The sequence below is a fragment of the Netta rufina genome (genome assembly GCF_964035555.1).
Source record: "Netta rufina genome assembly, chromosome: 5".
Taxonomy (NCBI): Eukaryota; Metazoa; Chordata; class Aves; order Anseriformes; family Anatidae; genus Netta; species Netta rufina.
In genome coordinates, this window is record NC_140128.1 from 28,498,087 (window position 1) to 28,516,459 (window position 18,373).

At 40.3% G+C, this 18,373-nt stretch overlaps 1 protein-coding gene across 1 annotated transcript; it reads right to left on the reverse strand.

Moving 5' to 3' along the window:
• Nucleotides 1-1,836: 1,836 nt before the first annotated feature.
• On the reverse strand, nucleotides 1,837-16,886 carry LOC311210008 (serine/arginine-rich splicing factor 5-like). The gene is made up of 8 exons (XM_084287690.1): nucleotides 16,750-16,886; nucleotides 15,244-15,382; nucleotides 11,651-11,721; nucleotides 10,981-11,067; nucleotides 8,619-8,691; nucleotides 4,791-4,864; nucleotides 3,972-4,082; nucleotides 1,837-3,036 (listed from the first exon to the last, which is right to left on the reverse strand). The coding sequence occupies exons 2-8, from the start codon at nucleotides 15,367-15,369 to the stop codon at nucleotides 2,739-2,741; spliced, it is 840 nt and encodes a 279-aa protein (XP_084143816.1). The 5' UTR covers nucleotides 15,370-15,382; nucleotides 16,750-16,886; the 3' UTR covers nucleotides 1,837-2,738.
• Nucleotides 16,887-18,373: the final 1,487 nt, after the last annotated feature.

Below are 18,373 nucleotides of genomic sequence, written 5' to 3' on the forward strand. Positions count from 1 at the left end.
CTAATGAGTCTGCCAAGTTTATTTCTTCTAATCTAAGATGCCTACCTGAATCAGACACTACTAACAGAAACACAGGTAGTGTTTCTTTAGACCTTGTGCTCTTCTGCAGAATACCAAATACTTTTAAGCAAAACAAACAAGTACACAGGTTCCCAAATCTGTTTATCTTAAGATCACATGCATAGGGAAACTTCTACATTTGAACTACTATCTTCAGTAACAAAGGTCTTGTTTCCTTCTAAGGCGTATCTAATACAGCCTTTGACACTGAAGCTGCCACCTCTTAAAACCCAAAGTCCCTCTGTCCTGTTTTACTTCACTGCTTCTTTCTACTCTAGTCCCTCATCTTTCCTCTCAGGACTTTTCTACGCTAGTTGGCCTCAGGCTATCTTATTCAGGCTAGAGAACTTTTTTTTTTTTTTTTTTTTTTTAAAAAAAAAGTTTTCCACCAATTCAGATGCCCTAAAACTAAATTTTCTAGATTGGGTTTGCTTCTCCAAGCTGAGGTCACATATGACCAATTTACAATGGCACAATGAGTCATCCTTCATCAAAGTTATTAAGTGTACAAAATTGTAGCTCATTTTACATGTCAAGTAATGTCTAAACTTTAAACACAACTAAAAAATGTAGCTTGCATTTCCGCAACTACCTACCTTTCTTTACTCACCTGTTTTTGCCACATCTGAGTAAAACAAGAGAAAATTATGCAAGAGGAATGACACTGTACAATAAAGAATCAAAAGTGAATAGTAACATTCACAAGCTCTGTATTTATGCTATTTGCAAGGTAAGCATGTTGTAGTCAGGAGCACTTAAGGTCTCCAGTACTGCACTTGCGAATCTCAAAGATTCTCAAAAGAAGCGGACATTTTGGAAGGTTTTTGGTAACATCACAAATTTACCGAAGCGAGCAACACTGACACTTAGAAAATTGAGCAAATCCCAGCTTTCCCAATGTAGTCACGTCTAGCAAGATTCCTTTGCGAAGTGATTTCTATTTGTTCCTTCCATTTTGCTGAAGTAAAAATTCAGGTAACATCAAGCCAAGTATGTAAACGTGATTAGCAGAAACTTCCTCTAGTAATGGTGCCTGTCTTGGCGCTTTACATTAACGGAAGGAGTGTAGGCAATATAAGATTTCCTGGAACCGTATTTCAAATGTTCCAAGTGGTTTTACTTACACGAAAATTCCTGTATGGACATTTGGCTGTTGGTTCTTCTGTCAAACTGGGGACAAGAAGGTCAATAACACAAATAGTTCTGCAAGGACAGCAGAGAGACTATTATTTGTGATCAGGTCTCTGAAACACCGATGGCCATGACAGGAGAATCCTATCCAGTCGTCCTTTTGGACAGGATCTGATTACTTACATCACAACTGGTTTCTAGTTTACATTTTGCTTGCTTTCACAAGGGTACACCTTCCAGTAAGTTTCCTTGCGATCGTATTTGCAAGACTGTACAAAGTGAACAATACCACGTAACATTAGTACACAACACTGCAAGGTAAGCCAGAAAAAGGTTTTATTTTTATTAGGATTGGTACATTTAAACACATGTAAGACTGAGTTTAATTTACATGTATTTTTCCAAAAGTGTTTCCCTTCTTTAACAATCCAGAAGTTAAAAAAATCTTATTCCAAATTATAAGAACAAACAGTATTTGCAGTGGAAATTTCTATTAATCAAAACAACTGTGCATCCAGGAGATTTAAAGAAATTATCCTCTTTACTCTTTAACATGATTAACTTTTTGTTACAACTGACTACACTTTTCCTGGGAATTTTTGCTGCTGTCCTTTACTAAAATAACCTTCCTTTCCATCAAGACTATTTCTAGTCATACACACAATATTCAGTATCATACATCTGGGTATGAAAGCTATGCCACTTTTATAAACATTAAAAACATGGACATGCATATTGACATTTCTGTGCAGTTTTATGGAGTCACCTGTCAAATAAGGCCTCTACATACAATAACACATACTAGTGAATTACTGGAAAATTAGTATAATGGATTCCCAATAATCCTGACATCTGAATGGTATGACTCATTTTAACAGGAAAATCCAGCATTCCTTACTGGTTAACATTGTATTCTTTCACTAACCAAATAAACAATATTCAACTGGCCAACATGTATTCCTGAAAGTCTGTTGCAAATTAAGCTTATTATCAAGGTCATTTAAAGCTGGAACTTAAACAGCCTGTTAAGCCAAGCAATGGGGGAAAAAAGTGAACTCTAAACTAAATTCAGCTGGTCCATTCATACTCACACAGAAAAGTAGCCACAGAACTTTAAGGAATAAAATCTATACTTCTCGTTCTCGGACTTAATACCAAGGACAAAAGATAACGTAGTATTTTGGAAGTCAAAGGCCTTGAAGGTGGAGGGGAATTTGGGGGCAGGAGAGGGAGAAAGCAGCGTATTGTCTCATCCCATTACCTCAGCATTATGTGTACATATTATATCTATGATAGAAATGTTTACTAATAGCAGGAAAAAAAATAACAAAAAAAGACTTCCCACTCCAGACTTCACTGAAAGGAGAAAGCTGACAGCCCCTCCTCACAGAGATGGCCTATTTGATGACAGGCACTTTGGCAATGTAAAAGGAGGTTACCCTTTCATCATGTTAACTCATCCCCTCCCAGTTCTCATGTGTATTTCATCTCAAGTCTTCAAGAAACTTGAATCAAATTAAACGTATTAATACATCTCTAAGAGCAGGTTAACTACGGCTATGAGCAGAGCTCGACCTAGAACGAGATTTTCTTTTAGAAGAAGAGGGAGATGGGGAAGAAGCTAGCAAGCTGGAGCGGTGGCTCTTCTGGGAATAGCTCTTTTTAGGTGTACGGCTGCGAGAGCGAGACCGGGATCGGGACCGGGATCGCGAGCGAGACCTGGACCTAGACCTGGATCTGGACCTTGATCTTGACCTAGACCTGGACCGGCTGTATGATCTGGAAGATCCTGTAGACTTGGATTTGCTGCGAGATCTTGAGTAACTCCTTGATCGAGATCTGCTTCTAAAGAAACACAATTAAAAGCTGTAGTCCCGTTTCCTACTTTATGTAACCGCTTTGTGTACACAGCGCTTCCAGCTGACCATCTGAATGCACTAAACACAGCATTCAGTTATTTCAGAGAGCTGCTCTGTTAGTTCTATCAAATAATATCTTAGGCCAAGGATACCAGGAACTGCTAGCCTTAACATTCTCTGCTAGATTGACAAAATACGACTGATCTAAGAAAAAGAAAAGGCCTTTCCCCTTTTCTGCCTCCTCCTTCTCCTCTCTCCCAATCTCTCAGAGCAAACAATTTTTAGCCATTTATCAAGAAAAGGACAAAAATGAAAATTCATACCTGTAGTCTTCAGTCTCTCTAGAAACGCCCATGCAAATTAGTTAGGGTTTTTTCAAGATGCTAAAAATGTCTCTGGCACATACCACCACTACATTTCAAGGCTCAAGAGTTTAACACAATCTCTAGTTATACAACCCTTTTTCATGGAAAGAAATAGATTTATTTTTAAGAGACTTAATGAGAGAGCTGCAGCTAACCTGCTTTTATGACTAAGTGGCAGAACTGCTTTGGGAATAACACAAGGAAGCTAATCTTTTCTTTTATTCTCGTGAAAATGTTGGCTTTCACAATAATCTGAGAGGCATTTCACAGGTCCCAATAAAATAAAAGGAATTTAATATCAAAATATCATAGCTTATAATCCTTTTAAATATAAATTATGTTTTATTTTAAAGATTTCTCCTTACTCTCATCCTAACGCATTCTATTCAGTCTATTTTTAGCAAGTCAGATCTTACCTAACCTGTTTATACTGCTAGAAAGTGCTTCTTTGCTGTGATATTTAGCTTGGGACCAAAGAATTAGATAATGCAGTTTTGGCATTAATACTACCCAAGTCCAAACCCTCAGCAGAATTTTATCAAGTCAGCTGACGTACCTATGCCTTCTGTGGTCTTCAATCAGTTTAATTCTGCGTCCATTCAGCTCAGTGCCATCCAATTTTTCCAGCGCACTCTTCATATCACTGTAAGATGCAAATTCTACAACCCTATACACCAGAAAAGACAAAAAAAAAAATCAGAGAAACTGAGAAAGCAAGGAGAACAAGTTCAAACCTCTTAAAATCTGTTGATTCACAGCTTGATGTTTTATCATCTCAAAGCTAATTTTTAACTTGATGACAGGAAAATATGACCCTAACAGGCCTAGCCATACATAAACCTTTCATATCTTCTTAAACATTACTGAAACTCTCATCTGCAATGAGGTGATAGAAATCCAGGAAGCTACACAAACCTGCACCAACTGGGGAAATGTTAACAGTGAATAAATAATCCCCTCTTTGGTTTTTCATCTCTTTTCCTTGGTTACGTTCATTTCCGGTGACTTTGCCTGCTGAACCAGTGCAAGGTAGCCTACAGACAGGTGATATTTTGGCCTCAGAAATCAGAATTAGATGATAAATGGCTATACATAAATAACTCTTAAGTTTAAAACTGTAAAAAAAAACAAACAACTGTTGACTTTTCTCCCTTCTTCTGTTTTGAAATTGTTTTCATTGTGGAGGACAGATGAGTTCAATACCCCTTCTGAACTCCTACTTACTGATAGGTTTATTTATTATTTTTAATTGGAGAAATTTCAACCAAGCTAAGCCAGACCATATAGCTATGTTTCATTTATTTTTGTATTACAGGAATAATAATCCTTAATGGTTTTCATTATCACACAGATTTATACACAAACATGAACTTACCCTTCATTCCTGTTGTTTCTGTGTGCATCCACATAGGTGACCTCCCCTGCCTTTCTCATGACATCTTTCAAGTCCTGCAGTAAAAGTTAACATTTTAGCCTTAAACAGAAGACAGAAAAGTCAGCTAGCAGTAGGCAACATCCCCCTAGAACTCTCTCCACTAAAACTGCATAATGCTTTTTTTCCCCCCCTCTATATATACCCACAATTTAGAAAAATCAGTTTCTTAATCTCAGTCTACGTAATAGCAGCTATGTATAGAAAGAACCCCTCACTTACGAAGACACTGAATAAAATACTGCTCTGCAAATGATCCTGTCACAAAATAGCTGTTATGGAAGCAGTACAGAACTTAAAATACCAACATATGCATTGATACCAGAACTACACCAGATGAAAAGCAACATAGTATTAAATGCAAATTTTAATACTATGAGGATTAATATCCCAGGTAACTGACAATCCGGTATACTTAGACAAATTCATGCTATACGCACTCCTCCCCAGCTTCACAACAAAATTAAAGGCAAACAGGTTTAATTAGCATATAATAAATAATCTTATAAGAGCATTTTTTCTTAGATTTTAACTGATTTTAACTGTCACACTATAGAGTCAAGTCAATAGACATCCTTGCATTTAACTTAATAGAGGCTAAACACACACGCACTATGAAATTACTTGCTCCACAGTAGCATAAAGTACAAAAAATCCGATGTGAAAGGTCACTAAACAACAGAATATTTGCATGAGTTAAACCACTACTTTTTACCAAACTGTAGCTGGTATTTTAGTCCCAGACTACTTACCGCAGCACGCCACAAGTGGCAGATGATATAAGAAGGTACCTTAAGCAAAGAGTTGCTTGTCCAATACCTAGCTGGCCAAGAGGAACTCTCTTACATGAGAAAGGCAGTGATGGCTCATAGCAATGTGCTTCACCGAGGTACCAGAGGCCCTGAAAGCACTGGACATAGTCTCCAGAAGTGGCTAAAGAACCCGAGGATGATCTGCGCTAGCCAATCGAGATCAAACCCAGACAAACCAAGATCTAGATTGCCAAAAAACAGGAGTGTCACAGGAACCAAAAGGAAAATTCAGAACAGGCCAAGCCCTAGAATTTCAGACTCTAGAAACCCCCACATCTTTGGTTCTTTCTCTTCCACACAAGAAAAATGAGGGTTAACCAAATCAAGGTTGTTAGAAGAGGTTCAAAATGCACTTGGTTAGAAATATGCTTAAGGAAGAAAAGACTACAAAACAAAAAGCCAACAAAAATTCAGAACATTTGCCACAGGATATAAGAAGGCTTAGTTTTATCTAATTTCTTAATTAGAATTCAGTAGTTTAATTTTAAAAACCGGCACATGCAGACTAGTAGATTATTCCCTTTGTTTCAAATGTGCAAAGAAATGTAATTGTAATAGCAAGTGAAAAATGGGCCCTGCACCACCATTAAAAGTAACATTTCAACCTCAGTATGTTTAGCCCAACTTAGAAGTTAAGAACAAAATTTTGGCCCTGCTTAAGTCAATGAAAACCTAACCAGACCAGGACCAGTAAATTAAGAGAAAGTTAAAAATATTAAACTACATCATTTTCTAATTAAAAAAATGTTACTCTTTAAAACTGAGGCCCCCTTGCCAGACAGTACACTGACTCCTAAAGGTTATCATGGAATATAATTCAAAATAGTACTGTCAACATAATTAAGATGCCAACATTATTATTCAAGAGACTAAGTGTGCAAGATAAGTAGAATTTGGGGAATGTTTTAAAGTTATCTAGTTTGGTTTTCTGTTTGTTAAACCCAAGTCAAATTTTATTCTAACTTTACTGCTCCAGTTCACCTTAAACAGCACAAGAATACTCTGTTGTCCTTGGCATCAAAAGGCAACAAAGTGTAGGACAACTGTAAATAGGAAAAGCGCGTATTAAAAATTAGATCTTCAAGTAACACAGAGCCAGTTTTCCCAACTGTTTGGAAATTCACAGACACTGAAGAACTAGTAAGTGGCTGGAGAGCTCTGAACATGCAGAAATGCTTTTACTAAAATCAAGAGAATTCTGACAAAATTGTCTACTACTTAGGTATGTACCTAATTACCTAATAGATAATTAGGCAATTATCTATTAATGATATCGTCAATGGGTCAAAGAAGCTAATCTGAAAAGAAATATTATAATTTTACTCATTTATCTTTTTAATATCTCAACACAGTAACTCTTAAAGGAGACAGATGTTCTCAAAGCATGGGGATCTGCACACACCAAAGATGAAAAGATGCACACAAGTTTTCAAGCAAGGTTCCATATCAGTTGTGGCTGCTAGAAGCTTGAAGATTACAAAGGAGTAATAATGCCACTATCGTTAGTGTATTAGCTATTTGAATCACTTGTGCAAGTAGCATAGTTAAAAGAAGTTAAAACAGTATCAATATCAAAGCAGGTCAGCTTCAAAACTAAATGAGGCTTGCATATGGATTTTAGCTTCAAGTGATTGTCTCTTTAGGCAGGTATCAAGAAGTAAAGTCTCTTACAGTAACTTATTATACATATAAAAGAGTCATTAAAACATGTAATTAGAATCCTAAAGATTTATAGCCATTAAATCCATATTGGGTGGGCTTCAGTCTAAATCAGTAAGACATGTAAAGCCATTATAAATATTCACAAGTAAAAGAAAGTTTCAGAAATGTTCCCCCCCCCAGTTATGAATTTAACACTGAAGAGCATTATAAGATTCACTATGTTTAACACTATTCTAGCTTACTTCTCCAGTGCCTACTGTCATTTCCAAATACCTTTTTTTATTATTTATTTTTTAAATGATCTCTTCTAATACATAACTGCACAGCATACCCAGAAGTGATTTAGATGAAATCCACTAACTCATTATATCGACTCAGAATTTGTTTTTCCAATTTTTCCATAATTAGCACAATCATACAACTAGAAACTTTTTAAACCCATCACACAGAAGATGAACAATCCTAGTTCTGCTATTTATCTGCACCCAAGCTCTTATGAGACACATCAGTGGAGCTCCAGCCAAGCAAAACAGCCTCAAGTGGACTTTGCTGCAAGACCAAGTCTTTGAATATTCAAAAAAATAAATAAATGTTCTATACAGACTGTATACTACATAGAACAAGTGAAGAAACTGATTATGTGTTTATTCTGTTTAAAAGCCAGCTAGAAAATTTGGAAAACATTAGCACGAGGCAGGAAAAAAAGATAGAAAAGTGGTAAGAAATCTACAGAAGATGGTTTATTTCATCATTAGAAGATGAAAGGGTTCTTGTTTAGTATCTACAGTAAGCACACTTTACACAGCAGCTTTCTTAAGACTTCCTTTATTAACGATGCCTTACGACTTCTCAATCATGCATCACATCACAAAAGTACTTTGTAAAGCATAAGAAAAGACCTTAAATTTCAATCAAACCAAGTGCATGATTATCGTACTACAAAAAGATGACATGGTTTGAATAGATGTCATTCTTCAGTAATTCAGAAACAATCTAGAGCTGTTTCAAGTTTTATCAGTCGGTAAACGCAAGTAAGCAAGAATCAGTTCCCAACTACAAAATCTATTTACAGAACTATTTGCACAGCTGTGAAACCAAAGACTTCTTTAACTGTTTGAACGCTAATTGTTTGCAATCGCTGACTTCTTTGCCTATTTTTTATTTGCATTAAATATTTATGATGGCTTTAATACAAAATTAGGTTGAGAGCAGTTTACCAACAGGGCAGAAAAATAAAGTGTTAAAAAAAAAAAAAAAAAAAAAAAAAAAAAAAAAAAAAGAAAAGATGGTAACTCACCTGCCAGCTGATACGGGACGAAAGGTTTTCAACTATGATCCTGTGTTCAGTACGAACAGGAGGTCCATACCGGCTAGAAGAGTTCAGAGGGGAAAAAAAGTCTCCAGTGTAAGGAATTTAGAACATAAGAAATTTAATGTTTTCTGTAGTTTGCTGCAAGATTTGAGTCAAGTACTTTCCTTATTTCTGGACTGCAGATTTGATTCTCCCTAGTAAAAAACATACCTAAGAGTCCGCTACAAGAGAACAACTGTAATAAGGGGAATAAAGAGGATTTTGATGATGAACATTATGTCAATGCAGTCAATACAGCTGCCATTTTTCTAGATAATACTGAAACAAGTGCCTAATAGAATAAAAAAAAAAACTTTAAAAATAATTAGTTTAACTTCAGCATTTAACAGGCTTGGCTCACACACAGGGGTTTGGAGGTTATTAATCTAAAATGCAATATTTTATTTTTATTTTTTAGTTGGTAAGATAAATTCAGCTTCAACTCAGCAATTTGAGGCACAATTTAAAGGCACCTTAATTCATGCTTCTAAATGCCCAATCACTTGTCAATATTTATGCATGACCTATATTCAATATTCTTGTGCGTAGAAATATTACTGGTTTAGTAAAAAGAGATCTCGATAACTGTTACCTTGAAATAACCGTGGCAGTTCACAGTTCCTGAATGAAAGTGGATTTTTTCTCCCCTTAACCAAAGGTTAAAACCATCTCGAAAACGAAAATGTGGCTTAAAACTATTCATACAGAAAAGAACAGTAAGACATCCTGAAAAAATACTGCCCTTGCAGGCTATTTCTGATCCTAATGCTAGCCATTTGAATCCAAAGGGATCTGAGAACTATGGAAAAACATACGCCAGCCTTTTGATAAGTAATGCAGGATTCTAACAATGGCACTACTTTGTATTACTACAAAAAGACTCAAGAATTAAGAACACTGACCTCAGAGTAAATTATTCTCATCTTCTCCTCCCACAAAAACATAACCCTAAATTGTGCGTATTGATTTGTACACTGAAGCATAGGCAATTTCATTTCAGTGCATACCTCCAAGTGTCCCAATTTTTTTCAGAACATCCAGATCTTCAGAGCATTTAAACAGAGGTCCCAGAGTCCCAAAACTGGCAGGCTGAGTCTCATTTTTCCATTATTGCAAACCGAAGTCTCTTCCTGTCTGGCATCGGCAGTCTGACGTCATGAACATGACTACAACGTCAGACGCCCACGACCTCCAATCACACTTCCTACTTTAAAAGTCCACTTTTAGCCTGGACCTCGGATCAATTATACCGCATCAAGGTTACTGCCGCTAAAGAAAAAATAATCTAATTAGCATACTTGCATATGCAAATTAGATGTTCCAGACACTGGTTCGTAACTGGCTGCAATTCTGTCTTTGAAAAAAATGCAGAGGTTTACATAAGTTAAATCTTCCTCTTTCTTCCGACTGCTACTCTGTGTAGGCCACAGCTATAAATGTTTTTACAGAGTGAATTATTTCAAGCATAAATAGGTAGACATAAAGTACAGAGATGTAAATGTGCTTATCTGGTGGAATATATGCAAAGCTGCAAAACTTCACAAAATTCACTGCAACGTGGTACAAGATTCACCACTGGCTCAATTCACTGGAAGTAAACACGGCCACAAATACTGCAGGTGTGCTACAGGTATTCCACGTGAGCTATCTCCTGCTTTTCAGATTTTGTTGTTGAACAGAGGCTCTCCTTCAGAAGGCTCCTGTCCGGTCAGCAAAGCTGGTATTTAAATGCTTCTGCACGTGCTAGTACCTTGTCCCCTAGCCCTGCTTCTGAAATACAGTTCCTTTTTTGCACTGTGATGAAGTAAGCATTTTGATAACCATACAGCTGGAAATGTGAAAGCTTGGTTAGATGGTAAATACCTTGGAGAACTATTATTCCACAACACTTCTACTTAGCTTGTAAGCTCAGTTTAATGACAGAAACCTCAGCAGAGAAGCTCTGGCATTCTCCTTGGTTTAGCGTTAAGAACAGCCAACCCGACTGCAGCGTTACTCCTTCACATCATTTACACAACAGTAGGAAGCGAGACCAATGCAGTGCCTACAACAAGGAGGGGAAGCATTTCAAAAGGTGTTTGTGAATCTCTGCGAGCCAGTTAAACTGCTTTAAAGACCACAGTTTCCTCAGCCAAAAGAGGTAAATAACAGTAATGGACCTCCAAGGTTTGAGAACGTAAAACCTCTGCCATGAAGCTCCGCAAGGAAAACAGAGCTGGATCCCTAGCTCCAAGCACGGGAAGAAAGCAACAGTATAGTACAGTTCTTCAGTTACTCTGCTTGAGGGAACAGAGTCCAGACCACCTACCTAGATCCACTCGTCGACTGGTAATAACTGAACCGTTGCGGGAATCTGCCCCTTCCTCTTCGGGCTCGAGCATGCTCAATTGTAACCCTTATGCAACAAAACAAGCGAACAAAAAAAGTAAGTATTTGAGAGTGACTGAAATCTTTCGCAACTGGAACCACATGTGCACAAACAAGAAGCATCTTGCCCTTACAAGCAGTATTTTATAATACAGTCACTGGCATTTCTTAAAGAGGCAGAACAATGGTGTTCTCCTGCCTCATTCATCTCCCTCAAGACTTTCATGAAAATTGTCATGGGTCTGTAATTGGTTTAGCAAATTTAATTAAAACAGAGCCAAAATTAATCACAGAGTGAAAAAGATACCAAAAGGAGTAACAACAACCTAATAACCTAAAACCAATTTCCACAATGCAAATGAAAATGACCGTAACATGCAATCACTACTGACCATCTCGTTGCAAACTGAAGGGCAACACCCCAAATGATGAGAGGTTATCATCAACTTGTTTTCTGAAGTCAACATATTCAAATAAATCTCTTCAGATAAAGTTACAGAAGGTGTAACATGTCACGGAGCCAGAACAAACAGGCGTCAGCACAAGCTAACGTGCCACATCTAGATGCAAAACACTCTTGCTGACCTTAAGGGAAAATATATCAAGCTTACCTTTCATCACACAACTCTTTACCATTTAGTTCATAAATTGCATCATCAGCATCCCTGTGGTCTTCAAATTCCTACAAAAAAAAAAAAAAAAAAAAAAAAAAAGGAATATAGAATTATTTTCCCTCACAGGATATTCAAATGCTAGAAAACACACTTTCTTTACAAATTTTCAATTTCTGCAGCAAGTAGCAGCCAGAACTATGAACAAAGAGTGGACTCCTGGCACATTAATGACTGAAAAGCCTGGACCATTCCTTCTACCTGCACCCTCCTTTTGCCTCCTTCAGCTATTTCAGTAGAACTATTTGTGGGAGCTACGTAAAATAAATTAAATGACTTGGATTATTACAGAAATATCTAAAATACCTTTTGGGGGAGGGGTGGGAGTATCATTGCAAGGGATACAGTTTAAAACACAGCCCTACATGCAGGGAAATTCTATGTAACAGCTCAATCTATCGAACTGCAATCAAAAGCAGGGGAGTAGCACACTTCCAAAACCCTCCTAAGAATTCAATTTTTACTGAATTGGCAAAGAAACAGCAAGACAGAAAACAAAAACTTCTGATTTTTTTTTTCTGAGCTAAATTCAGCTCACTACTCTGGAAAAAAAGGTGCCTGTGTAAGACGAGCAAGGAAGATAAGCCCCTCTTTAGCACTGGCAACCTGTGGGTCCGGATCAGCTGTGATGTGCAATTCCATACACTGTTGCAATGGAATCTGCTGCTTCACTTTTGGCAGCAATGCTGCTTTAGTCAGCTTGAGTCGATCCTGCCCACTATCCAGCCCACTGGTTCTTGGCAAAGCTGTTTGTACAGCTCTGCAGGAAACTAGGTCAAGAAACCTATCCAGATGAAAAACAGCACACTTCCTGCAGGAGGTGGGGTGAAAAAGACAGTGTTATTTTTCAAATAGATCAGCTTCCCAGGTAGGCTTATCACGTGGCTGAACAAGTGTGGTAACACCAAGTGAAGGCAAGGGGAGAAAAGGAAGAAAGCAAGCAGTGAGAACAGGCAGTTGGATAGGGAATGCTTACACCAACAGCATTCTGTAGAAAACAAAAACGTGGAAATGTAGCTTGAGAGCAATGAACAAAAAGAGCTTCAAGTGGAAGAAAGTGTTTTTATAACTGTAAGCAGCTTTTCAGAAGCAAAACTGGCTAATGCTTTCCGCCCCATCCCGCACCGAAATCTGCTTCACTACCAAACATCACACAACCCTGCACAATGACGCAGGAATTATCTGGGGAAAACCTATTTAGATCCATCATTAACTACACGAAGGTGTGTAGTTAACACCTACAACTCCCACTGATTCCAGCTGGTTTCTAAGACACTGAACGGCTGCCAGTCTATCTAGCTTCACATACTAGCTCTCAAGTTTGAAAAATTCTGTAGATTTCAATACAGAATCTTAAGTCAAAATCATTAGTTTCAAAGATCAAGCAATGATTCGGATCAAGCAGACTAAAACACGCTTTTTTCTTTTACAACAATGTTAAACCAGAATCACTTGGGTTTTTAAAAGGTTTTATACAGATTTCAAATAACTGAAAACAAAGGGGAACTGACAGCCAGCCACAAGTAGAATACCTCAAGGGCTATCCGATGTTTTTACAGATGACCTGGATGGCAGGATTGGATGCACCCTCACCAATTTTGTGGATGACACTAAAGTAGGAGGAGAAATAGATACAGTAGAAGAAAAAACACACAGAGAGGGCTTGATAGGCTGAATGATTACTTCAACAAAAATTGCAAGTTTTAACAGATAAATGTAAAGTCCTGCATGTGAGACAGAATAATCCCAAGAAGCAGTACAGGCTGGGGTCTGAGTGGCTGGAGGGTAGCTCTGCTGAAAAGGACATGGGAATCCTCACAGAGAGTATGCCAGGCGTAGGTCAGCAGTATGGCTTTGCAGCAATGAAAGCAAACCATGTCCTGGGCTGCTCCTGCAGGGATACACCCAGCAGGCCAAGAGACATTGATTATTCCATCCTGCTTGGCATTTGCTAGGCCACACCTGGAACACTCTGTCCGCTTTTGGTCTCTCCAGGCTCAAGACATGCATTGAAAACCTGGAGCAGGACCAGCAGGGGGTCACCAAAGCTGATCAGAAGGTTGGAGAACTTAATAAATGATTAAAGGTTGTCAGAGTTGTGTTTGTTCAGCCTGCTGAAGAGAGGGCTCAAAGGGGATCTAGTCAGGGTCCTCCAAAACCTAAAACGCAGTTACAGAGATGATGGAAGTATGTTCCTCATGTGGGTGCACAGTGACAGGAGAAAAGACAAAGGGCACAAGCTACCTAGGCAACATTTCATTCAGAAAGAAAAAAAATTAATAATGGGAGCGATTAAACATTTTTGACAGAGTTATGGGACAATTATTGAAGTTTATTTGTAAATTTTGAAAGGAAAATGCCACTACCTAGGAACTGGAGGAGGAAGGAAGAAAGGAAGGTTGGCTGACTCACATACAGGAGCTCAACAGAAGCTTTCCTGAATGAGTCAACAGCCCTGCCCAAGAAGAGAAGAAAAACGCTCAGGGAAAAGCAATTGAGAAGTAGCACCAACTGGAAAGGATGGACTAAATAAACTGCTCAACTGCACACCAGCCATTTACCTCCAGACTTCAAGAGGGAGGTATTTACCTACTGGCGGCAGCCAACAAGAAGTAGCTCGCGCTGCACTGCAATCAGGAACTGGCACATGTAGGAGTTCAGAAGTAATATTCATATGAAACTTAAGCAGGCAAAGCATTTTTTTTTTCCTTCTTTTCCCCATAGCTTCACACAAGCAACTGATCATGGCAGAACAAATGGCATGTAAGCCCACTGCTGTGTGAGGGCAGTATAAACCTTTCCGGTTGGAATTTGGTGCTGCAGAATGGCCCATTCTTGGCAGATAACAGCAAAGAAACAGGCTGATCCTCAGGCAGCCTGGGAAGCTGCAAAGATTTGGGTCACAGTTTAGGAACACAGAGGTCAAAAAGCAGTGGTAGGAAACTAAGATCCAATGAACTGTGCTTTGTTTATTAGCCTGAGAAAAACATATACTTTATGAACATAGGATGATGGTGAATATGCCTAACTCTAGCTGCACGACAGTTTAAGCTGTGCTGCTTAAATCCAACAGCAAACACCTATTACACCTGTTATCTTAGCCAACTACTTTGCCTTTATGTCTGGATATTATTTAGAAATACGACCAAGCAGACTAGGAGTGAGAGAGAAACTATAAAAATGTTTCTCTAGGTCAAGATTTGGTTGAATATTACAGTGTGTTAACAGGCTATTTATTCTGCCTGCAGAAAGAAGGGTTAAAATCTAAATGCCAGGGAAGACAACGATCAGATTCAGGATGCATTTAACATAGTTAGAATATTAACAAGATTTTGAGCAAGACCTTGCAGAAAACAAGGAAAAAGCTTAATGAGTGAAAGAAAACTAATCACATCATCTGTAAAGCAATCTGAAATGTATGTTAATATTTTCCATTTCCCATTGGAACTATTATCATCTCCAGCATTTGCTTTCTTGACTTCAGACTACCATGACTAGTAATGCCAAGCAAGACAAAATAAGGTACTACTTACCACAAATCCAAATCCATTTTTTAGATGTATTTCTCGTATGCGTCCGTACCCTTTGAAGAATTTTTCCACATCCCGCTCCCGAGCACGTGAGCTTAAGTGTCCAACAAAGACACGGCAGCCACTCATCTTAAGTTTGATGCTAAGAAAGAAAACATCATTGCTTATCAAATTAACTAATTTAAAAGAGGTCGATTAAGATCACTCTTACATCTTAGAAAACTTGCTTAATTGGAATTTGTTTTTATTGTCCTAGAGGTATACGTGTTAAAAACCTGACTCTTGTCTATAGTGAGAAATTCCTGCCTTACTGACTTTTAGCTGAACCTACAAAGAACTCCCAGCTTTGTTCTTTTCAGTTATGTAATTTAAAGCCTCCTGCTCTCTGAAATAATGGCTTTGTTAGCTGCTACACTAGCAAGGTTTTTGTGCCACAGAGCACAAAAAGAAACCCCACTCTATAAGCTCTAAGATGAATTTATGAAGCTAACAGTAGTTAAAAAATGTTAATCATTACAGTAACAACATAAAACAATCTCAGACGCCTGCTTTCACCTGAAGGAACTACGCCAATAACAGTCATATTACAATCCAAGAGACAAACTATATTCATCAAATTACTAATCATAAAATTCTGTTTTTTAATGAAAAGACAGTTATGAAAAAACAGTTTGTTGTCATGAGATTTCAACAAGGGCAAAAACAAAGGCTATTCTGGATATTCAGATTTTTAAAACTATTGATTGACCCAGGAGACATAATTTGGGATATTTTACGGAAGCCCCATTGTTTACCTTGACTATGTCACTCTTTCCGTGGACAAGCACCCCAGATTCATAACCCCAGAGGTGACAATGTACTTCCTTTTTATTTTAATAATGGCTTATTGATCTGAGTACTTAGTTAAAAAAAAAAAAAAAGATTATTTGTGTGCTATTTAGTTACAAGTTGACGTAATTTAGGAAATCTTATGTTCTCGTGACTAAAAAATGTTAATTGTTTGGCTCCCTCGGTGAGCTCGCTGCCATACAAAACACAAAGAATCCAAGCCCTGGGGAGCAGCAATCCAACATGGCCCTGTGTGAGGGCTCCCGGCTGCGGAGCACACCGAGCGCTCTTCCTACAGGCCCTGGAGAGGCGCTGGGGATGCGGCACTTCGGATCAGCGCGATTCCCCGAGGTGACAGCTACCGCTGCCAGAAGGCCGCAGCCCCCCCGCAGGCCCTCCCGGCCCTTTGTGGCCACCCCCTCCCCGGGGCTCCCCCCGCCGCGGGCCCGGCCTTACATAACCGCAGCGCGGCGGGGCCCGGCCGCGGCCCCCCCGCTGGGCGCAGCCCGGCCCTGCCCGAGCAGGGCCCCGGCGGCCCCCGCACAAAGCAGGCTCAGGCAGGGCCAGGCCGCGGGGCTCCTGCCGGGCCGGGCCGGGCCGGCCCCTCACGGCCCCGCCGCGCCGGGAGCCGCCCTCGGCCGCCGCCCCCGTTCCCTCCAGCCGCCCCCCGGTGCCGCTCACCGTGCCTGGGGCGCTGCGCGCTGCGGGAAGGCGGCTCCGGGCTGCGGGCTGCGGGCTGTGGGCGGCGATGGCTGCCTCGCTGCCGGAGAGACCCACAGCGCCGCGCGGCCCCGGCCGATGCTGCGCAACCGCCAACGCCCGACTCCAACTCCCAGCCTGCCGCGCGGCCGGCCCGCCGCCGCGCCCCGGCTCTCCGCGCCGCCTGGGGGGCAGCGGGGCACGCTGGGAGTTGTAGGCGCGGCGGCGCGGTCAGGCCGCCCGGCAGGGACGTGGCAAAGGCCGGGCAGGAGGCTCTGCCTCAGCCTGCCCGGCGGTGTTGGGCAATCCTTAAAGTGCTGCCCTCTGTTAGTATTCTGCAGGATGGGGATAACTGCAAATTAAGCCACCACAATACACAAAATAACCCCTGGAGCCCACCTCAGGCAGGGTCACCCAGAGCAGGGTGCCCAGGGGACCCACGTCCAAGGGACTCCAGAACCTGTGCCGATGTTTGGCTGCCCTTAAAGCAAACTCTTCTCTCGTATTTGCATGAAATTTCATGTGTTTTTATTTTCTCCTTCATCCCCTCTCATCAGGTGTTTACACACACACCGAGCTTTCTCCTCAGGCTGATCATCCCAGCTCTCAGCCTTTCCTTACCGGCGAGATGCTCCACGCCCTTCATCATCTTCATGGCCCCTCTCTCCAGTCTGCCCATGTCTCCCTTGTACAGGGGAGCCCCAGTCTGGATGCAGCACCCCAGGTGTGGCCTCACCAGGACTGAGGAGATAGGAAGGATCACCTCCCTCAATATTCCACATATGCTGTCTGATGCAGCCCACCACGCTGCTAACATTTGCTGCAAGGCAATTGATGTGAACCCTTTTAGGAAGAAAAAGTTGTAATGTGATACCTTAACAAAACTGTCATTTAAAAAGTGGGTGACTGTAGCTAGGGCAAGTATGTCTTACAACTCCAATACAATGTTCAGTTGTAAGGCTGGTTTAATTCTTTATTTATTAAGACCATCCAGGACACTCAAAATGGCAGCCCTGTTCCTCTACTCCAATTCTGTGCAGCTTGCAGAGCTGGAATATTACAGGAGTAGCATCAGAGCCTTTGTGGGTCTATGTGCTTGGATTGCTGTGTAAGAAGCTCAGAAGCATGAAAAAGCTCCTTAGGTGGCAGTCTTGGAACGGTATGAGAGTAATAAGGATTTGAGTTACTGGCAATAATGAAGATAAGTCATGCCGGAAGCCCAATTAAAGCATTTTTTGGTTTTATCCCGCATCACTGCAGTCTCTGGGATCATGTCAGCAGGGAAGAATGTGGCTGTGTGTCTGGAACGAAGCTCAGACTGCTCTGGCAGCGCCTGGGCTGGGCTGGACTCCTGCCTTGCCTTTCTTGGTTGTGGACATGTTGCACAGGCAGTAGAAGGCATGAAATTAATCATTTGAAGAACCTGCAGTGTTGCTTCTAGCATGTGGGTAGTGTTTCTGGATGTTATCATGTGCAAAACAACTCTCACAATAGAGCTGCACATCAGTTTCCTAGTTATTTTGGTGGCACAAGAAGATTGGTCTCAGAAGCCTGTTTGAAAGCCCCTTGGGAACTGTTAGTGTCCTGACTGCACACCTACAAATGA